The 19,045-nt window shown below is 37.2% G+C and overlaps 1 protein-coding gene across 1 annotated transcript; it reads right to left on the bottom strand.

The window, feature by feature from the left end:
• Positions 1-904: 904 nt before the first annotated feature.
• LOC139687823 (G-patch domain and KOW motifs-containing protein-like) lies at positions 905-18,388 on the bottom strand. Its single transcript, XM_071585136.1, has 8 exons — positions 18,096-18,388; positions 16,722-16,912; positions 14,299-14,381; positions 11,791-11,894; positions 9,917-10,103; positions 5,214-5,346; positions 4,621-4,815; positions 905-1,195 (listed from the first exon to the last, which is right to left on the bottom strand). Exons 1-7 carry the CDS (start codon positions 18,224-18,226, stop codon positions 4,673-4,675), a joined length of 972 nt encoding a protein of 323 aa, XP_071441237.1. The 5' UTR covers positions 18,227-18,388; the 3' UTR covers positions 905-1,195; positions 4,621-4,672.
• Between the last annotated feature and the right edge of the window lie 657 nt (positions 18,389-19,045).

Here is a 19,045-nt window from a genome sequence, read left to right as displayed (position 1 = left end):
CCTTCCTTGTAACTTCGTTTTTTTCTTTTCTTCACCTCCTTTCAACTTTGTGCCAATCAAGTTAATGGTCTCGGCTATCCCATTTTCATCACTTTAGCTGCGTGTGAAATCTAACCTATTGCTCTGTAGTCCTCACATTATGTAGACTTTATCTTTATTGGAATAGGAACTAAACCTGATCTGACAATGTCTTCCAGCCAAATGCCTCTCATACAAATGCTAAGTTTTATATCATAAAAACTCTTCTTCCCACATTTTCCTAAAGCTATAAATAGTTCAGCCGGAGTGCTGCCTATCCCCATGCCATTTCATTTCCCTTAATGCCCTTTCTATATCATCGTCAAGTAAACCTGGACCTAAGCTATCTTCCTCTTCGTCATGTTCTATTTCTATATCTAAACTTGCTGGCCTAAGTTCTTTACCATATTTCTATCATCTCTCTTGGATCACTGGGAAAAGTGTATAGAGCTAAACGGAGATTATGTTGATAAGTAAATACATTTTTTTCCAAAATTTTTGTTTTCTTTGTTGGGTCAGATACTTCTGGGACCACTCTCGTATTATCATTCTCACTGACTGTATGATGAGAAACTAATGTTTAAGGTAATATTAATCATAATTTGGCTTTATTAAGACGAGATTGGGACTGTGGCAGTACCTTCTTCAATTTAACCTATGAATTGAATGAAAAATGAACAGGTAATGTATTGATGCAGAAGAGATCCCAGAATACTGCTATCACCAGTCCATGATGCTTTTGGAGGAAATGATGCTTCACATATTAGAGAAGCAGTGATTAAAATGTATCTACAGGATGCATTTTAGACACTCCATAATGGATCATATTTGTACATGGACATTTAAAAAATTATGACTGAAATAAAATAGGGTTTTACACTTTCTAAATATCTTTTATTAAATACACAACAAAGATTCATTGCATGAAACATGAGGTATATATTTTACTCAAAAAGCAATAAGTAATAAGCTTTTGCTCTTTACTTTTGCCTCATGTCATTGCATAATTCAGGTTGGCACTACTGCTCTTCCCAAATCATCTCCTCTTCATTTAAAATCCCATTTTCCAACTGAGACACAGAGGAGGCATTAACAAAGGAAAAGGCATTGGTACACAAAGTCAGAATCCCTGCCAATCGCCCTTGTATCAGGTACAGCCTCTCAATATGATACACACCTGAAATAAAAAATTGTACACCTGAAAATTGTACCATTTTAATATGAAAGCACATTTTAAATATATTATCATGAATATCATGCACATAAATATGCATATGAACTTTTTTGGAATAAAATTATGACAAAAAGAAGAACATCCATGTATGTGCACTTTAAAATATAAATCATATTTGCATGAGTATAAGTGGTTTTTTTCCCTTTCAGGACTTCATGATACAATAACTTCAAAAAAACATGTTAATTTAACTTTGATACTCAATTGTTTGCACTTAGTACACAGAAAAGAAGAGATAAAAATACTTTATAAGATTAATGTAGTACATATAATAGCTTTTGATGTCCTCACTTATTTCTACATCTTTGGAAAGATGAACATGCTCCTCCCGAATCTGGAGATCATTGTTGGTGGTTAAACACTCCTATTTGAAAGGCTTAACACTAAAAGAGATCAAAGCCAAGTTGGATGAATTTCATGGAATATCTCTACTCCTTTTTATGCCTGTTCACAACAGGGTAAATGAGTTTAAAAATAGCCATACATTCAGTCCATCCAGTAATCACATCGTTTAAAAGGTGCAGTGGAAATTACTTCCTCAGAAAAGATTGACAAAATTCATCCATGGTTTTTGGTGATCGAAGAAACTAAGTTTGCAAAATAGTAGAGGGCACTGGCATATACCTGTACATCACAAGGTACAGTATTTCCAATTTTGCATGAAAAATTAGGGGTGAAAAAACCTTGGCAATATGGGTTTGCTCACAGTAGAGAGTAAACAAAATTAAGGTTGATTTGAAGGCTAGTTGGATGCATTTCTGTTACTTTTCTGACAAGTTTCTATGTCAATACATAACTGTGGATGAAGCATGGATACATTACTACACTCCAGAGACAAAGGAAGAGTTGAAATAGTGGGTTGCTACAGACAATTTGACTCTGAAGAAGACAAATACCGTGAAATCAGCCAACAAGGTGATGGTTTTTTGGGATTTACATGAAATCATCTAAATTGATGACTTGCACAGAGGACGAAGGATAAATGGAGAGCATTATGCATCATTATTCAATATTTGAGCAAATAAATAGAGAAAAATTTCCTAATTTAGCAAAGAAAAAACTCTCTTTAATTGAGACAATGAAGAGGTTCATACCTGTGCAGTTTTGATGGTAACAATTATGGAATTTGGGTTCCAATTATTACAACATCCACCATATTTTCCCCTGTGACTTTTTTAATCTCCAAACTTGAAAAAATGACTTGGTGGAAAACAATTTATTTTGAATGAGGTCATTGCCAACACAAATGCTTAATTTTGAGGACCTATCAAAATCCTACATTTGGACAGCTTAAAAAAGTAGGAGAAATACTGGGAGAAGTATATCATGCTAAAAGGAAATTATGTTGAAATATAAAATTACCCAAAATAATGTTCCTTTTCCTAAGGACTTATAGAATGGCCCATGTATATAATCAAATTATGTATGGACTTGAGTGAATTTAAAATCACCCAAATAAATTAACATAAATATCATCAGCCAAAAATTAAATTCTAAAATGCATTTTCAGAACTGATTACCTTCTGCACTTATATTCATAAAGAAATCATATCTTGACTCCATTAGAGAACTGAAAACAATATCCCTTCAAGGGATAGAGATAGTAATAAAGAAAAGTTTAATTGTTTTTCAACTCTATAAACAGAAGACATGATTGGGAACGAAAGTGGAAGAAAACACCAGATTAAGAGCCATGGGAAGCCTGGTATTGCAGTGATGGGCCAAGGAAGAGATGGGAAGGAGTTATGAGGGTATGGTAAAAGAAAAAGAAATGAGTGCAGAACAAAAATAATTGAGGTTTACTACAGAAAAGGATAACAACTGTCGCATGTCACAAAAACATTCAAACAGACATACTGCTAAGTGTTCATGTGATAGAGGGAGGAAACAGTTTGGACAGTACTAACCAATGACCACTGCTTCCCTCGGAGGGATGCAGACTCAAATCCTCTACTGGCTTAACATAATTTAACATTCACACAGATAAGAAGGTGATGGATATGAAACTGGAAATCAGAAGCTATCAAGGAAAGGAAGAATTACCAAGAGGCACTTGATAAAAACTCAAGTGAGAGTAAAAGGATGGTAATTGTAGAGGAAAGGTGGGTAATCTTGTAATCGCGATCAGAGGAGAGAAGAATACAAGAACAGCAGAGAGAAAGAAGGGATGAATATGAGGGGAACTAAGTAATGAACTCAGTTGAAAAACAATTTGCACTAGATAATGTATTGGTAAGAACAGTCAAGAGGAAATTGAAATTCTTCAGGAAAGGGAGAAGGTGTACGGCTTTGAGCCTGTACGATATAGTACGATTGTCGTACATAGGAAGGCCAGAGAATCATCAGCAGGTTACACCAATCATATAAAATGAGGGCGGAACATTATCAATGCAATCAACAGAGATTCAGGGTAAGTGGAAAGAATATGGAAGAAATTTATCATAAATATATAAGTCCAAATACCTTAGATAGACCATTATAAAAATGGCCCAAACATATTTTTACTATTGATTTATAACATGTAAAACTGACGGCAAAAATTTCACAAATATAGATAATTAGAGGTGGTCCTTAAATTTTTCAAGGCCATTTTCAACTTCTTTATCCTCCCCCCACCACTTACAAAATTATCAGCACCATCAATAATACAGAAGCATTTACGTTTGAGGAAAGGGCTTTTCTCAAAGATTACTGATCAGTTCAATAACCGTACATCTATCACCCCAATTTTTGGTTTGAAAGGTTTCCAAGGCTCACCTAGTACTAAGCCTAACCATGTGTGAAATTAACACATCAGGGCAAGGGAGCCAGGACCTTTCCCTGTGCCACCTGTATTTTTCCAGGAAGTTCTAGCACCTGACAAAAACTCCACCCCAGGTGAAGTTATGAGTGACCTCCAGTCAGTAGTCCAGTGCTTTACCCACTGGACTACCACATCCTATTCAAAAACAAGTCCCAATTAAAAATTACATTACCTTGAAAGGCAACTTTTTTAATATCAGTGGTGTTTGAATTCATACAGAGAAATGAAAGAAACAAACTTTTTTACTAGATCGACAAATGCATAGACAATTCTGAAGTAAGAGTTCCATCAGTGAGTATTTGCACCATGTGTTCTTCAGAGATAGAGAATACTTCAAATTCTTTCTTTATATTTGGTGATTGACATAATGCAATGCTAGACCTCTGGTAAGAGTCTTCCTGAACTCCCTACTCCCCATTTAAGGAAACATCATGAAATGGAACACTCCCCTTTGTCCCAAAAAGCATTACCTAATTGAAGGACAGCCCCTTAAAAATCAGTGAGTAAATGTACATAAATGTTCAAAAAAACCCAACTCCAAATCTTGCAAGTGAACTTGAATTACCTGAGATGTCCATGGTAATTCTCCAAAGGATTTGGTCCCTGCCTTAGAGATCCTACTTGTGTGGAGAACGTGACCTATGCCTCCGTCTCCTCTCACTTGATGACTGCCGGAGCTCCTCTTCCTTGGCAGCATCATCTCTCATACCCTGGAGTCTTTCATCTGATGATTCTTTGTACCTCTGATACTTGGCTGCATCTATCATAAAAGAGGTCGAAACCATACAATCTAGACTTGAAGGGGTGTACTCTCTTAAAAATCCAACTAACAATGACTAAGAAATTTCACTTAAAGCTCACAGGAGTAGTATGTGACAAGAAAAATTGAGCAGCATTGAAGAACTCAACAAAGATGAGGTTCCCCCTTCATTCCACTGTTGAAGAGATGCCTTGAAAATGGGACAGGGCCTTTTGTAACCCCTTAGGTGAATAACTTTCGGAGAAAACTTTAAGTATGTGCACATGGAAAAAGAATCATTTATCTCAAACATTTTTTATACATTGAATTGAATGTGCATGAGCTTATGAAGTACTATGCATTCAAATGACAATATTACAAGATGGACGACATTTTCAGCATGAGAAAGCACTACTTACTGAGTACCCTGCAGTTGTTTGCATACTCCTCCTTGCCAACTGTCTTCACAAGGTTCTCATTAACAGACACAGAAGATCCTCCAATTTCAAGTTTGACAATGCAGCGTCCTGTGTCCTCATTATGGCTCACCACCTATTGAGAGAGAGACAGTAAAGTGATGCAATGTAATCCAAAGGAGGAACACCTAGCAGTGTGAAATATGGTTCATGACACATTTGATACCTCCATAAAAATTAGAATTAACTACCTCCTTTTGTTTTCTGTTAGTACTTCATGTTTACTCTAGGAGCTCTTTCAAGTGGAATGAAATCATAATACATAGAGAGATCTTCTCCCAAAAGAGATCAGAAGTGGCTTGAGATTGGGTGCTTAGTGGAAGGTGAAATAGAAGAGAGAAGAGCCTTATCATGTTGTGGTTGACAATTATTTGAATTAGGGAGTAACAATTATTTTGTAGCATAGCAGTGTTTGGTTAAGCAGTCTTTGTGACACAGCTGGGTTGGTCAGTCTATATTGGATGCCTCGCAAGAAAATAGTATGCATATCAGATGAGGAATATGAGCAATACTGTACTCCTGGAACCATATCTACCATTTTCTAAGTAACATCATTGCCATCAAATATATACAGAACAACAATTGGGGAATTCACCAACATGCAAGCAATTTCTTATTACTATTATTTGGTAGTCTAACATCTGAAGTAGGTTTTGGATAGCCACAGTCTGAACATTGCCCATCCAACACACTTTTTCTTTCCCTCTCTCTATCTAGCATGCCTACTATTCTTTCCTCTATTGCAGTCTTCAGCATTGCACTGCCAATCAAAATGCCCAGCATCCACTTTTCCCACTTCATTTAGATTTATATCAACAACCCTCACTCTGGTCCCATTGTGCCTCTTTGTTTGTTTTCCTTCAGCTGACAAAACATTTCATATTCTAAAAATAAGATCACCAAGGAACAGGTCTGTAAGGCTAGCAAATTAACATTGAGCACCTTTCAGGAAATAAGAAACAACTTTTGCTTCACAGATACACATTACTTTGTTACTTTTTGTCATCTTAATTTGTGATTTCTGATTTAAAGTGATTTTAGGCTAGTCTTTTTCAAAAGTTGATAATTTTAAGCATAATTTCCCACACAGCAAAAGTTGTTACCAGGATCATCAACAAATGATTGGAGAGTAAGGTAAATGATTACTTAGGGGATGATCAGTTTGGGTTTAGGAAGGGGAGAGGCATGCATGATGCTATTGCAGTAATGAGATCACTAATCTAGAGGAATTTAAATACACTCAGAGCATATTTGCCTGTTTTGCAGATTTAGAAAAGGCATTTGACTTGGCAATTGAGTGAATTGGGAAAAACAAATGAGTACATTGCAAAAAATAGTAATAGATTGGAGGGACAGGAGGCTAATCCACAACCTGTACATGTCTCAGACTGCTCAGCTGTGAATGGGGAACGGAAAGTCTGGAAGGGCAGTGTTTAGGAAGAGGCGTAAGGCAGGGTTGCCCATTATCACCGGTGCTGTTCAATGTATGTGTGGAGGAAATGATTAAGCGGCATGGGAGGAACTAAAGATAGATATGAAAGTTGGAGGGGAATTCGTAAAATCAGTTAAGTTTACCAATGACCAAGCACTAGTTTGTCAGTTAGCCATGGGGTTGCAAGCATTGCTGAGTGAATTGGCAATTCAGTGCAATAGATTTGGGATGAGAATCAATATAAATAAAACAAATGCTATGAGATTTTCCAGAAAGAAAAGGCTAAACTTAACATTAAAATAGGAGGGCAAAAACTAGAGGAGGTAGAACAGTTTACGTACATCCCTACTACTTAGACCAAAATGGTCAAAGTAGTAGGGACGTAAGGAACGTAAGGAGAAGAACTCACTAGGCAAAGAGGCTTTCACAAGAAGGAACGAGCTGATAACAGGGACGTTGAGTAAGGATGTTAAGAAAAGGCTGGTTAAAACTTTGATACAGAACATTGCTACGTACTGTGCAAAAGCATGGTCACTGAAGCGGAGGATAGACGTCGATTGGAGTTTTAAAATATGGGCATATGTCTCATATGGAGAAGGTTAAATGGACCAAAAGGAAAACAGACAAGAAAGTGCTACGTATGTTGGGGGAGGATATGGGATTGTTGGGAGAAATCTTACAGAGGCAGGAAAACTTGATGAAGGGTATATTGATTGGCAATGGGATGTTGAAGACTGTAATAAAGGGCAGAATATTAGGCAAACTAGGAGAGGCTAGGAATAGGATAGGGATGTTGGACGAGATGAAGGGATGGAGAAAGTAAACAGAGATAAAGGACTTGTTGTAGAGTAGCATGCTGGGTTGGGGTTTGTTAGGAGATATTTATTTTGTAGTCCATCCAAAACCTACCTTAACCAGTAGATTACCCAATAATTGTAAGTGTTTGAAAATACGTTATTAATAGGCAATCTACTGATTAAGGTAGATTTTGGATGGAAACAACTACCATGATGATCCATGGTTTCCTTGACCTTTTCCCATTAAAGTTCTTAAGTTTCTTTTGCGGCTTTCAATATCCCTTTTTTGAAATTTTTCCCCTTTCCTCGATATTACTCAGCTCTTTTCCCTCATTCGTGATTTTCTCTACAGCCAGCTGATACTCCTTCCTCGTCAATCCAGTTAATGCTTCTATATTCAATTTCCTAACCCGCCGCCTCTGCCTTATCTATTTGAAACAGATGTTACACTTCATAACAACCAAATTGTGGTCAGAGTCCGCATCCGCTCCCAGGAAGCTGTGAAAATTGATCATTCTGTTTCTAAAATTGTTCCTAACCATAATATAATCCAACTGATACCTTTCTGAATCACCTGGCATTTTTCATGTATACCTATGGCTTTTGTGGTGTCTGAACCAAGTGCTAGTAATGACTAACCCCTGTCTCCGGATTTATTTATTATTTATTAAAGAATTACGTTGCAATTAGGTGATTTTCCTGGTGGCAACAGTATTCCAAGGGAATTCAATTGCTTTCTCCTTGTGGTCATTCCTCGTACCTAAACAGTAGTCCCCCACCCCATCACCATCTCTTTCTTTGTCTACTGTCGCATTCCAATCCCCATTACTACCAAATATTTCCCTGCAGGAACACATGCCATTATGTCCTCTCACTGATTCTATATCCTATCGATTTATTACTCCTAACGATTGCTTGGTGGCATGTATGCCTGAACTACGACCAAGTTCGTTGGTTCTGCATTTATCTCTACTGCTAATATTCTATCTGTTGTTTGCTCTATGTTGACTAATCTTCTTACTACCTTTTTATTCAATATTATGGCAACTTTAATAAATCATAATAAGTTGGCTCTCGTCCCCTCCACTGTACATTACTCCATAACTATCACTCCAATAATTCCCGCTATCCTTCCATTTCATCTCACATAGACGTAAAATATCTAAAATTTTTCTTTCTATCTCTTACTTCATATTTTCTAATTTTTCTGTCCTCAACATTGTTCTGACATTCCAAGTTCCTATTCTAACTGAATTTGTCTTTTTCTCCTGTGTCTTCTGTCCTCCTGCTGTTGGTTTTCCTTCACAATGGTTTCGTGGGATGTCGACCACGGAAGCCTGGCCTCCCCTGCAGCCGGGCACGACACACGATCGATTGGGCCTCATAGTTGCCTGGACTCATATTCTCTATACTGTATATCATAAAGTTCTTGGAATAATTATTTAAGTGGTTTCCCATTGTCTTCCTCCATACTTTTTTTAACGTAACACCATCACTCAATGGCTACCCCACTGGGGTCACACACAATTTTGTAGCCACCTTACTGAGGAACAGACGCTGAACAGACTACCTTTCGCCTGGCTCTTAGCCTTTGGCCAAACTGGCATGGGTGACCCTACCAGGAACAATTATCATTGCTTCCGCCAGCACAGATATAGGGGTCATCAGAATGCACAAGCCCTTCCATAACATCAAGGTTGTAGTCCATGGAAGGGGTGGAAATATATAATAGTGGCTTTATTTGTCCCAGAAGGCAGCCAAATGATTATTGACACATATCATTTGTTGGAGGCAAAAGTTAAAATTTACTTAGAAAATCTCACTTCACACAATATTTTTACAATTTGTGAATTTTACTGCCAAAAAATGAATATGCAGAGGTACATGGATTTGATCTGCATGCAAATGATGATCAGTAACTAAAAGCAATTTAATTTTTTACTGTTTTGGAAAGGCCATGAGCAGGTCATCTATTGGTAGGTTATTGCAACAGTGTTACCAGTGGATCATTACCAATCTTGATGCTACTTTTGCTGCACAAACATGCTTGCACATGCTTGGAAACTAAAAACTATCAGCACCTTCACTATCCTGCCAGTTTGCAATGTATCCAGAGCTGTGTAGGTCATTGAGAGAGCTAGACTACGTACCCCATCAGCAGACTTGATGTCTCTGAGACTGAGATTTTACCAGTACAGCAAAATATATCTTAGGCTCATTCAGAATATTAGGAATATGACCAATATCATAGCTCAAATTATGAGGGATTTGGTGATGCATTTCAAGAATGCAACTCTGGGAGTGATTGTAATAAGGTCCGTCCTAAAAAGGCTATAAAAGTTGACACTGAATTTCAAAAATGCAATTCTTGGGACATAGGAATGATCTGTTCTTATGGCATTTGGAGACACACCCACCTTCCCGTAGAGCCCACCATGTCCTCCGGCCACAATCTGCACTCCACAGCCAATGGTGAGGTTTGCTTCTTCCCCCTCCGCTCCTTGTCGACCTGAGCCAAGGGGTTTATTGGCTGAAGGGGTCGCTCTGTCTGCCCCGAGACCCAGGCCTTTTGGTCTCAGCTGCGGAGCTGATGGGGGCACTACCCTGTGAGTGAGACGTTAAAAAAGAATCAGAAGTGAGAGAGAGGTGGTTTGTAAGATGGCCATGCAAATTTACCACTAATATTCAGAAGTTTTGGAGTTTACCCAATTTTCCCTAATCATGAGAAATCCAAAAATTCAATCAAGACTCATGAAAGTCAATAACGTAATGTCTCAAATGTATGAATTTATCGGTCTTGTGGAAAAATATGTAAAAGAGAAACTTGTAAAATATTTTTTACTCATGGGGGCAAATTTTTGTGAGCTTACCTTTGTTTTATGTATCACAAATTCATAGATATCATAGGATTTAAAAGAATTGATGAATATACACATCATCAAATTCTTCATGCAAACAGATATAATTACAACAAATACTTAAGAAATCAAATTAAAACTTTGAAGTATAACTTCTAACAGGAAGGAAGCACCTAATGGTAATGAGGGAATGGCTGCAGATGTGGGCAAAGGGAAGGATGGGAGAAAGTAGGACAGCAAATATTAGGAATTGAAATGATCAAAGGGAGAAAGCAGTCAAATTCTGCAGAAGATAGTTTGATAATCACTAAAAATAGTTCAAAAATAATTATAGGTGTAGACACACATGGAATATGGAGTAGGAGAGTTCAAAGTGGAATCTTGAATACTTAACCAGAGCAAAAAGATAGGAATACCAGCAAAAACAAAATTAGTCGATGATCCTAAAACTTTCCAACCTCAACATGAAGATGACAGCAGTTTTCAACCAAAGTTGGGGAATGTTTTCGCACATGCATTGAAAGTTAGTAATTGAATTTTAGTCATTTTGGACTCGCCATTGTTGCTTGACAATCATTTGAGTGAGTTGTTGAGGGGATTTTGGTAAAATGGAAAAACTTGAGCATAGAGCTCCCATTCACTGTTTTTGAAAATCAATTCAATTACGCAAATCAAAGACGAGTTGGATGCTGTGAATGGAGACTTTGCAGCATTATTTGTGACCAGGAAATTTTGAGCCATTGAATTTTAATGTGGCCATACAAACTAGGCTGATGATGAATATTTGGAATGACCTAAAACTGTGACAACCAGCAATAACATTGAAAGAAATGGCACTGGATGACAGTTGAATTAAGGTTAGCAAAATAGCAACAAAATTGTCGGCTTACATTAAAATTTTATATAATTTCACCCAAGTAAGTGCTCTTTACCACTCTACCCTTCTCTTTCTTCATTCTAATTAGGCATTTTGATGTAAAACATGCAAGTATTGAATTTTTATAAAGTTGTGCCAGGTACATACCAAGTATTGTTTTTTATACAGAAGAGGAACCATTATCTTTTTTAAAAATTCCAAGAAAATTCAAGAGATATCGCAGGAGTAACTTTTGACAGAGTCATCTGATAATATGCATTACAATGAAACAATGTCTGAGTGTAAAAATCCCAGTCAAGACGAATGATTTTTACACTGTGAAATTGCTGCATTACTATCTTTTTACCTGGGGGTGCCCAGGTTTGAATGTGAGACCTTTCAGTCCCAAATCCCTAATCAGTATTCAAAAACATTTCTCTCCTTACCCTGGAAATAGACCATCAGACCCAAAAAATCTCTTTGGCAGAAAGTTAATTTTTTCCCCAGATTAAGTAATACTGTCCCCCTATATCAATGGATAGAGTTCACAGGGGTTATGAGAGACACTCTTACTCACCTCTGATTCTTTCCAATGCCTTTTCCTGGCTCCCAGCCCATCCCTCGCAGCATGGCCTTGCCAAAGTCTTCCACAGGAACACTCTCATAATCCTCCAGAGTTGCCTGAAATGGCAATGACACACAATGATTCTGTTCGTCAAAATCAATGACTTTTCTTGATCCTCAATAACAAAGTGATTCAAGCAAGAACATCTTTCTCCTCCTTCATTTTCCTCCAGCTTCCTCCACTATAGGGCACCATGGAACACTTCAATAGAGCAATATTACATCACTGGCTGTAAGTCAGATGAAAATAATCTGAAGAGGGATTGGAAGCCCTCCTTATATTCCTTCCTCATTAACAGAAAGATGAGAGTTTTGCAAATTGCAAATTCACTGAAAAAGTTAAAATATCTGATAATAATAACAAAACAAGAAATTGGGATTCAGTATTTCGTGTGACTTTATGTCATTAATTAAGTACACACTTGGGAACTATCTATTCTTTTCTGGGAACCATAAAATTCAATTCATTATTTACCAAAATAATTGCATTTCATGATAATGAAAAATTTTGAGTTTGTTAGAAAATGCTTGGATGCTCAGAATTCGATCACTGTGAACATTTTTCTGAGATCAATTTTTCTTGATTACCTTTCCTGACCTGATTACTTTGACCTGGGGATCGAGATGGTGCGGGGGCTAACGTACTGGCTTCCCACCCTGAGGGCCCGAGTTCAAATCCCGGGGTGTTGAATATTTTTCAGAGGTATCTCGATCCCTACTTGAGGTGCTTTGTGGAGGGCACTTTGAATGAGTACGCCATCCATCGGATGGAACGTTAAGCTGCGGACCCCTTGGCGCCTTTCGTAAAGAGTAGGCTAATGCCGATGCCGGGTTTCTCTCCACCCTTCATCCTTTCCTGTCCATCCCCTATGGTGCAAATGACCTCAGCTGTCGGTCGCCTCCCCTAAATACTACTACTTACTCTGACCTAGGCTTTTATGAATACTAGAAAAGCAGGTTGTATGGTAATGTGAGAGTATTTGGTACTAAAAGAGGACTAGGACACTCAATGCACTTGCACAAGTATGTTTGTAACCGTGACAAATTGCTCAAACCAACTCAGGATTTTTCTTATCCAACTCAAAAACATTTAACTTTCTAAACCAAATATCTATAACTAAAAATGCCATAGGTCTCCAATCATCAGCTTAAGGCTAAATACCTTTAATTGCAACACAATATTTTATCAACAAGATTCAATGACATTTACCGTCGATCCGCTAATGTGCATTTCAATGCACTAATTTCAGACTGTAAAAATCATTCGCCTTGACCGGGATTCAAACCTGGATCCCTCATTGTCTGGTCAAGTGCTTTAGCCAGTTAAGCTCTTGAGGCATCCTCTTAAACTCTAAAATTTTGGGGGCTTTAAAGGAACAAGATGTTGTGACGAAATATGGTACATACAATGTAACAGACATTGGTAGTTGCGCACGATGGGCAACAGTCCACGAGGTTAAAGCCAACTTTTAAACACTTAGGCTATTTATACCTTGACAAATTCCAAAGAAACTGCAGAAGATGCTGCAACAGTAACTTTTAATGGAGTCATCCACTACGTCGTGCATTACTACAGATGCCTGTGACATTGTATGCATGCTATTTCGTCACAAAATCTTCCTCCTTAAAAGCCCCAAAAATTTCAGAATTTAAAAAGGCGCCTCGATATCTTAACTGGCTAAAGCACGTGACCAGACATTGAGGGATCCGGGCTTGAATCCTGGTCAAGGCAAATGATTTTTACACTCTGACATTGCTGCATTCTAAGGAGAAATTTGAGTTCTTAGAAAAAATTGACAAGATCACTGAAATTATTTTGAATTTGTTTCACTAATTTTTCAGTGTTTCTTTATAGGAGACACATATAAATTATTTTCTACCCAGTTTAAGGATTTTTCAGGTCATTTAACAAAATTTTTTTCATGACTTTTCCAGGTTTTTCCAGACCAGCAGACATTTTGGATGGAATTGAGGAGATAAAACTACCGTAGTACCGCTTCAGACCTATCTGTTGTAATTTGTAGCATGGAGTTAAATGATATTTTAGGCCTTATTAGCAATGATTCAAAGTTACGGCAGCATGAAATGAATTTGCTTGGATATTTTGTAAAGAAGGAAGAATTATGCAATCTTTTTCCGCTCACATGTTTAACCTAACTGCTTTTTCTTTCAAGTCACATTTGAGTATACAGTACAGTGTCACATCACTGCTACCTAGATTAAATAACAGGACTACCGAAAAACAAAGCAAAAGCTAACAGCGTGTAGTAATTGACCTAGATGCAAGTGCATTACAACAATATGTGCAAAGAATTTCAATAGATATCCTCTGAAGCAACGCCTACTTTCTGGATTAACTCATTCTCCTAGGAGCCTGTTCCTATGGCTTAGTTTCCTAATCCATAGTTCATATTCAGGGAAAAGGCAACTGAAAAGAGGATATATTAAGCTTGTCACTCACCTCCACAGCATCATTCTGTTGGTCTTCAGGCAGTGGCACAACATCCACTGGCTTGTTGCCAAAAATGGTAGCACCTTGGGCAGCTAAAACACAAATGAGAAGAAAATAAGAAACCTTGACCACATAATTTGTATTATTGGCCATTTAGTCATGAGGCAATGCCAGAGTTAGAGCTGGAACACAACATTTTAAAACTTGATAAACTCCTATTAAATGTACATACACTAAGAAATGGCTAGGCAGTCTGTTCACACCTAATATCACATTAAAACCAATGAAAAGATCTTTTGAAATTTTCAGACTTCATGGGAATTCCCATATTCCCTGGTGAAATTCATTGCAACAGCAAATTCAGGTAAATAATTTTTCATGTCATCTATCACTATGGGGCACATGGATCACAGTACTATCACTAGAGTACTATTTAACATAGGAACATACATGATACACCAAGTTTGCAATTACTATGGAAGTCGACCATAAGTAAAATTTTCTGCACATACTACCTTGATCAAAAAGTTCCCGGAATAACCACCGTGTGGCGCTCCCATCGTTCCGATTTGAGTTCTGTTTTTTTTTGTTAAATTGGTACATCTGTTGTTGATATTCCCTTTAAATCTTAGTGTCATAACTTGACATTTGCAAAAGTTACGGTCGGTTTTCGGTATGTCCATCAGTGCTTCCTGCGATTTTTCCATTACTTCCTCTCGGCTGCTAAAACGCGTTCCCCGTAATGGTTTTTTAACTCGATTGAACAGAAAGAAGTCACAGGGAGCCAAATCAGGTGAATTCGGTGGCTGTTGGATGGTATTTGTTGCATTTTTCGTCAAAAAATTACGAATAATGATAGCACTGTGCGACGGTGCGTTATCATGGTGCAAAATCCACGAGTTTTCTGCCCACATTTCTGGTCTCTTTCGGCGAATTGCTTCACGCAAACGTCTCATAACGCCCAAATAATACTCTTTGTTTACTGTCTGGCCTTCTGGCAAAAATTCATGATGCACTACACCGTTGTAATCCATGAAAACCGTCAGCATTGCCTTCTTTTTTGACTGAAAACGACGTGGTTTTTTTGGTCTCGGCTCATTTGGTGAACGCCATTCACTTGCCTGATGTCTGGATTGCGTGTCGTACTCATAAACCCACGTCTCGTCTCCAGTAATGATCCTTTTGATGAATGTGGGATCGGATTCAGCCTCGCAAATCATGTCTTTTGCGACGTCAACACGGTCTCTTTTTTGCATGAAATTGAGGTCTTTTGGCACCAACTTTGCTGCTACACGACGGAAACCCAAATCATTAACCACAATGTCTTGGGCGGATCCATAGGCAATGTTCAAGTCCTCCGCTATTTCTCTGATGGTTAATTTGCGGTTATTGACCAACATTTCTTTTACTTTATCAATTTTTTCACCGACTTTCGATGTCGATGGTCTGCCACTGCGTTCATCATCTTCGATTGACTCACGACCACTTCTGAACCGCTCGTGACACTGGTAAACGACCGTTTTTTTTAGAGAATCGTTGCCGAAACACTTTTCCAACATTTCCAACGTCCGTGCGCCACTAAATCCGTTTTTTACGCAAAATTTAATACAAGTTCGTTGTTGCAAATTTAAATCCATTTCTGAAATTGTAAAAAATCGCCAACACACACAGAGATAGATGTACTCTTGGCTACGTAACTTTTGCAAATGTCAAGTTATGACACTAAGATTTAAAGGGAATATCAACAACAGATGTACCAATTTAACAAAAAAACAGAACTCAAATCGGAACGATGGGAGCGCCACACGGTGGTTATTCCGGGAACTTTTTGATCAAGGTAGTATGTACATATCTTAACATATGCACTGCGCATATGTGGATATATCTTGAAGAAAAGTATCAGAGATATGGATGACAACGTAAACGAAGTAGGGAGATAGCACTACAGAACAAACCATCGAAGGAACTAATACCTAGCATACATATATATGTATATGCATATCGGTAGTCCAGGGTTAGAGCATTAGACTGCTGACTGGAGGGCCCAGGTATGATTCACCCAAGCTACTTGATTTTTCAGGTACCAATTTTTCCTGGGAAACCATAACTGGAACAGGGAAAGGAACTGGCCCCCAAACCTACCAAACCGACCTTCAGGTTGATTACTGTGTTTAAGGTTTATATGCATACAAATACATACATGTATGTATGTAAAAAGAAACATTTTTTGAGAATAACTCATTTTGAAACTAAATGGTTAATTATTCTATTTTAGATTCCATTGAGGAGAAGGTGAAATTTTGGACAAAATCTAGAGGCGGATTGGTTCATTCACAATTGAAGTAATGTTATCCTTTAAAAACTGCCATCCAAGTGTATACTGGTACTTGAATTCATGCGGCAGAAAAACATATTTCAAGTTGTGGAGGCACCTTTCAAAAGTTCCTGTGCTGCCAGTTGATCTAGGCTCATGGAAGTGAGGGGCTTGAGAATTCCTTCTTCTGTGGTCCCTCCACCCTTCTCCTCTACTACCCCTTCCCTGCTGATCTGCTCAAGTTGCCCCTTCATCTGGTTTCCACGAAACGGGATAACCAGCTCATCTGCCTTGCGTGCCTCATCCGAACTACAGAAAAAAATTGTAAACTTGGAATTAGTGGGCTTTAATTTAACTTGGACTTAGTGACATCTTTAATTTTTCCAGAAAAAGATAACTATACTTGGGGAGAAATTAAATTTTACCAGTACAGTTTATCTGATCATCGCCTAAATAAGTAAACGACACATTCAAATTTTGAAATGTTCCAATTATTTCTTTCACACCTACCTAAAGAAAAGTACATATATATTAACGGCATGGGCAATCATCTAAATAGTTAAACATCTAATTTGTTCAGTTTAGCCAAAAATATGAAATAAGAGAGAAAGATTTGGCAAAAAGAGCGAAGAAAAATTTTAATGCCTAATAATGATGAAATTCGGGTGAGTTTCTGATGATCATATACTAAAGGTTAGAAAAATCGTACAGAGAATGTTACTATGAAGTAAATGATTGGCAAATTCCGAGGTATAATAATTTACAAAACACCATAATTAACAGAACAATGTACGAAAAAAACTACAGAGTAATACCTGGTTTGTTCTGTGATAATAACATGATGGAAAGAGCCACGATTGACAAAGAACAAAACAGGGAAATCAGCTTCTGCAAAATAGACATTTAGTGTCCCTTCCTGCTGAAGTTATTATTACATGAAAATGGTCATCATAGTGTTACATAATTATAAACCTTTTAACATGATTATAAAATGATCCTTCATTTTACACAAGAATGTTTTACAAAAAAAACAACAAGGAAATACATAATAAATGATATGATTTTCTGCTAAAACGGAAAATAATTAAAATCAGTGTTTGTAAATGAAATTATGTTAATTCAAGTCAAACATCAACCAAACCACTGTCATCAACTGTAAGGTTGGCTTGAAAGTTAAAGGTAGACCAATAGTAAGCCTCCGGTTATTTGATAGTCACCCGGGGTCGCCCTGTGCGGTGCCTATGGGGTTATATTAAAAATCTAAACACCTGTAATTCAGAAATGATCCAATTTAGAAAACTGAAACTTGACAATTTCAGCACTTAATAGGATGTTCATAGAAATCGGGTGATTTTTATAGCACAGTTGAAGTGACATGCATTGATCTGAAAACAATTTTCATTACTCAGGATAGATGAAAATAAAAAGTAACACACCAATAGAGGTGAACATAGGTAATGGTTCGGGAAAAGTTACGAAATAAGTAATTTACCTTAATGGCTTGCAAGTATTGTCAAAACTCTTGATGTACTCAACATCATTACTAACGGAGGGTGTTTTTTTAGGTTGAGAGCCTTGCTTTGATGTTTTTATTCCAAATGATACTTTAAATTTCCCATCCATATTTTCATAAATGTATGGAAAAACTTGGTAATATATGTTTATCCCACATACGATCAAGCGAAACTTGAAGATTTAACCTTCACACGATAAAATGACAACAGCATTGGACAACGAACTCAAAAACACATCATAAAAATTGGACTAAAATATGCCGTCAATCACCATTATGATAAATTTTGTTAAAACCGTAAACAACATTAACCGGCGGGAAACAATGTAATTGCAATATCCGTAATATCGCATCACTTGTTTTCCAAACAAAGATGTCGCCCTTAGTAAAAGCGGGTTATTCGTAGATGCAAGAAAATACATTTCTTCTTAAACCAATCAATATATTACTAGATGTATCATAATCGTTACTTTTCTGACGCGAAATTAGCAGCAGATTTTTTTGTTAAATAACAAACATTCAGAAGACAAAGCAATCCACTGGACTGTATCAAATGGGATCGATACAGTTACGCAATGAAATGTTAGTTAAATGGAAAAAGAAAGTTGAAAAAAAGGTATTTTTAAGAAATTACTGAGAATATTTTCCTTAAAAATGAATGAATTAACAAAATAATCCTACTTCAGAGATTTGTAATCCAATATACTCCTTTAAATCCTAGTAAATATCTTGGCTGCAGTGTAGGGTGTCTGCCTGTTGTAATATTTTTTTACATTTTCCAGAAAGGAGAACGTTATTCACTACAAATAAACATGCTATTTACCCAAAAGTTTACTACTGTTGACTGGTCAACTGTCTCTCATTTCCGACAAAATACAGGGGGGGCTGGCCAGATATTTGAAGTGAGTTAATCAGAACACACATTCAAA

Source organism: Hetaerina americana, unplaced genomic scaffold (assembly GCF_022747635.1).
Source record: "Hetaerina americana unplaced genomic scaffold, ioHetAmer1.1.p SCAF_2, whole genome shotgun sequence".
Classification (NCBI taxonomy): Eukaryota; Metazoa; Arthropoda; class Insecta; order Odonata; family Calopterygidae; genus Hetaerina; species Hetaerina americana.
Note: the sequence above shows the minus strand (reverse complement) of the source record. Positions and strands in the feature narration are given on the sequence as shown.

What these genes read in the sequence shown, in the direction of transcription:
- LOC139687823 (XM_071585136.1), bottom strand. Translation starts at nt 18,226, where the DNA reads ATGGATGGGAAATTTAAAGTATCATTTGGAATAAAAACATCAAAGCAA. An exon ending in AATACTTGCAAGCCATTAAG is followed by an intron (nt 16,913 to 18,095) that starts GTAAATTACTTA and finishes TTTTTTCTGTAG; the next exon opens with TTCGGATGAGGCACGCAAGG. An exon ending in AACAGAATGATGCTGTGGAG is followed by an intron (nt 11,895 to 14,298) that starts GTGAGTGACAAG and finishes TTGCCATTTCAG; the next exon opens with GCAACTCTGGAGGATTATGA.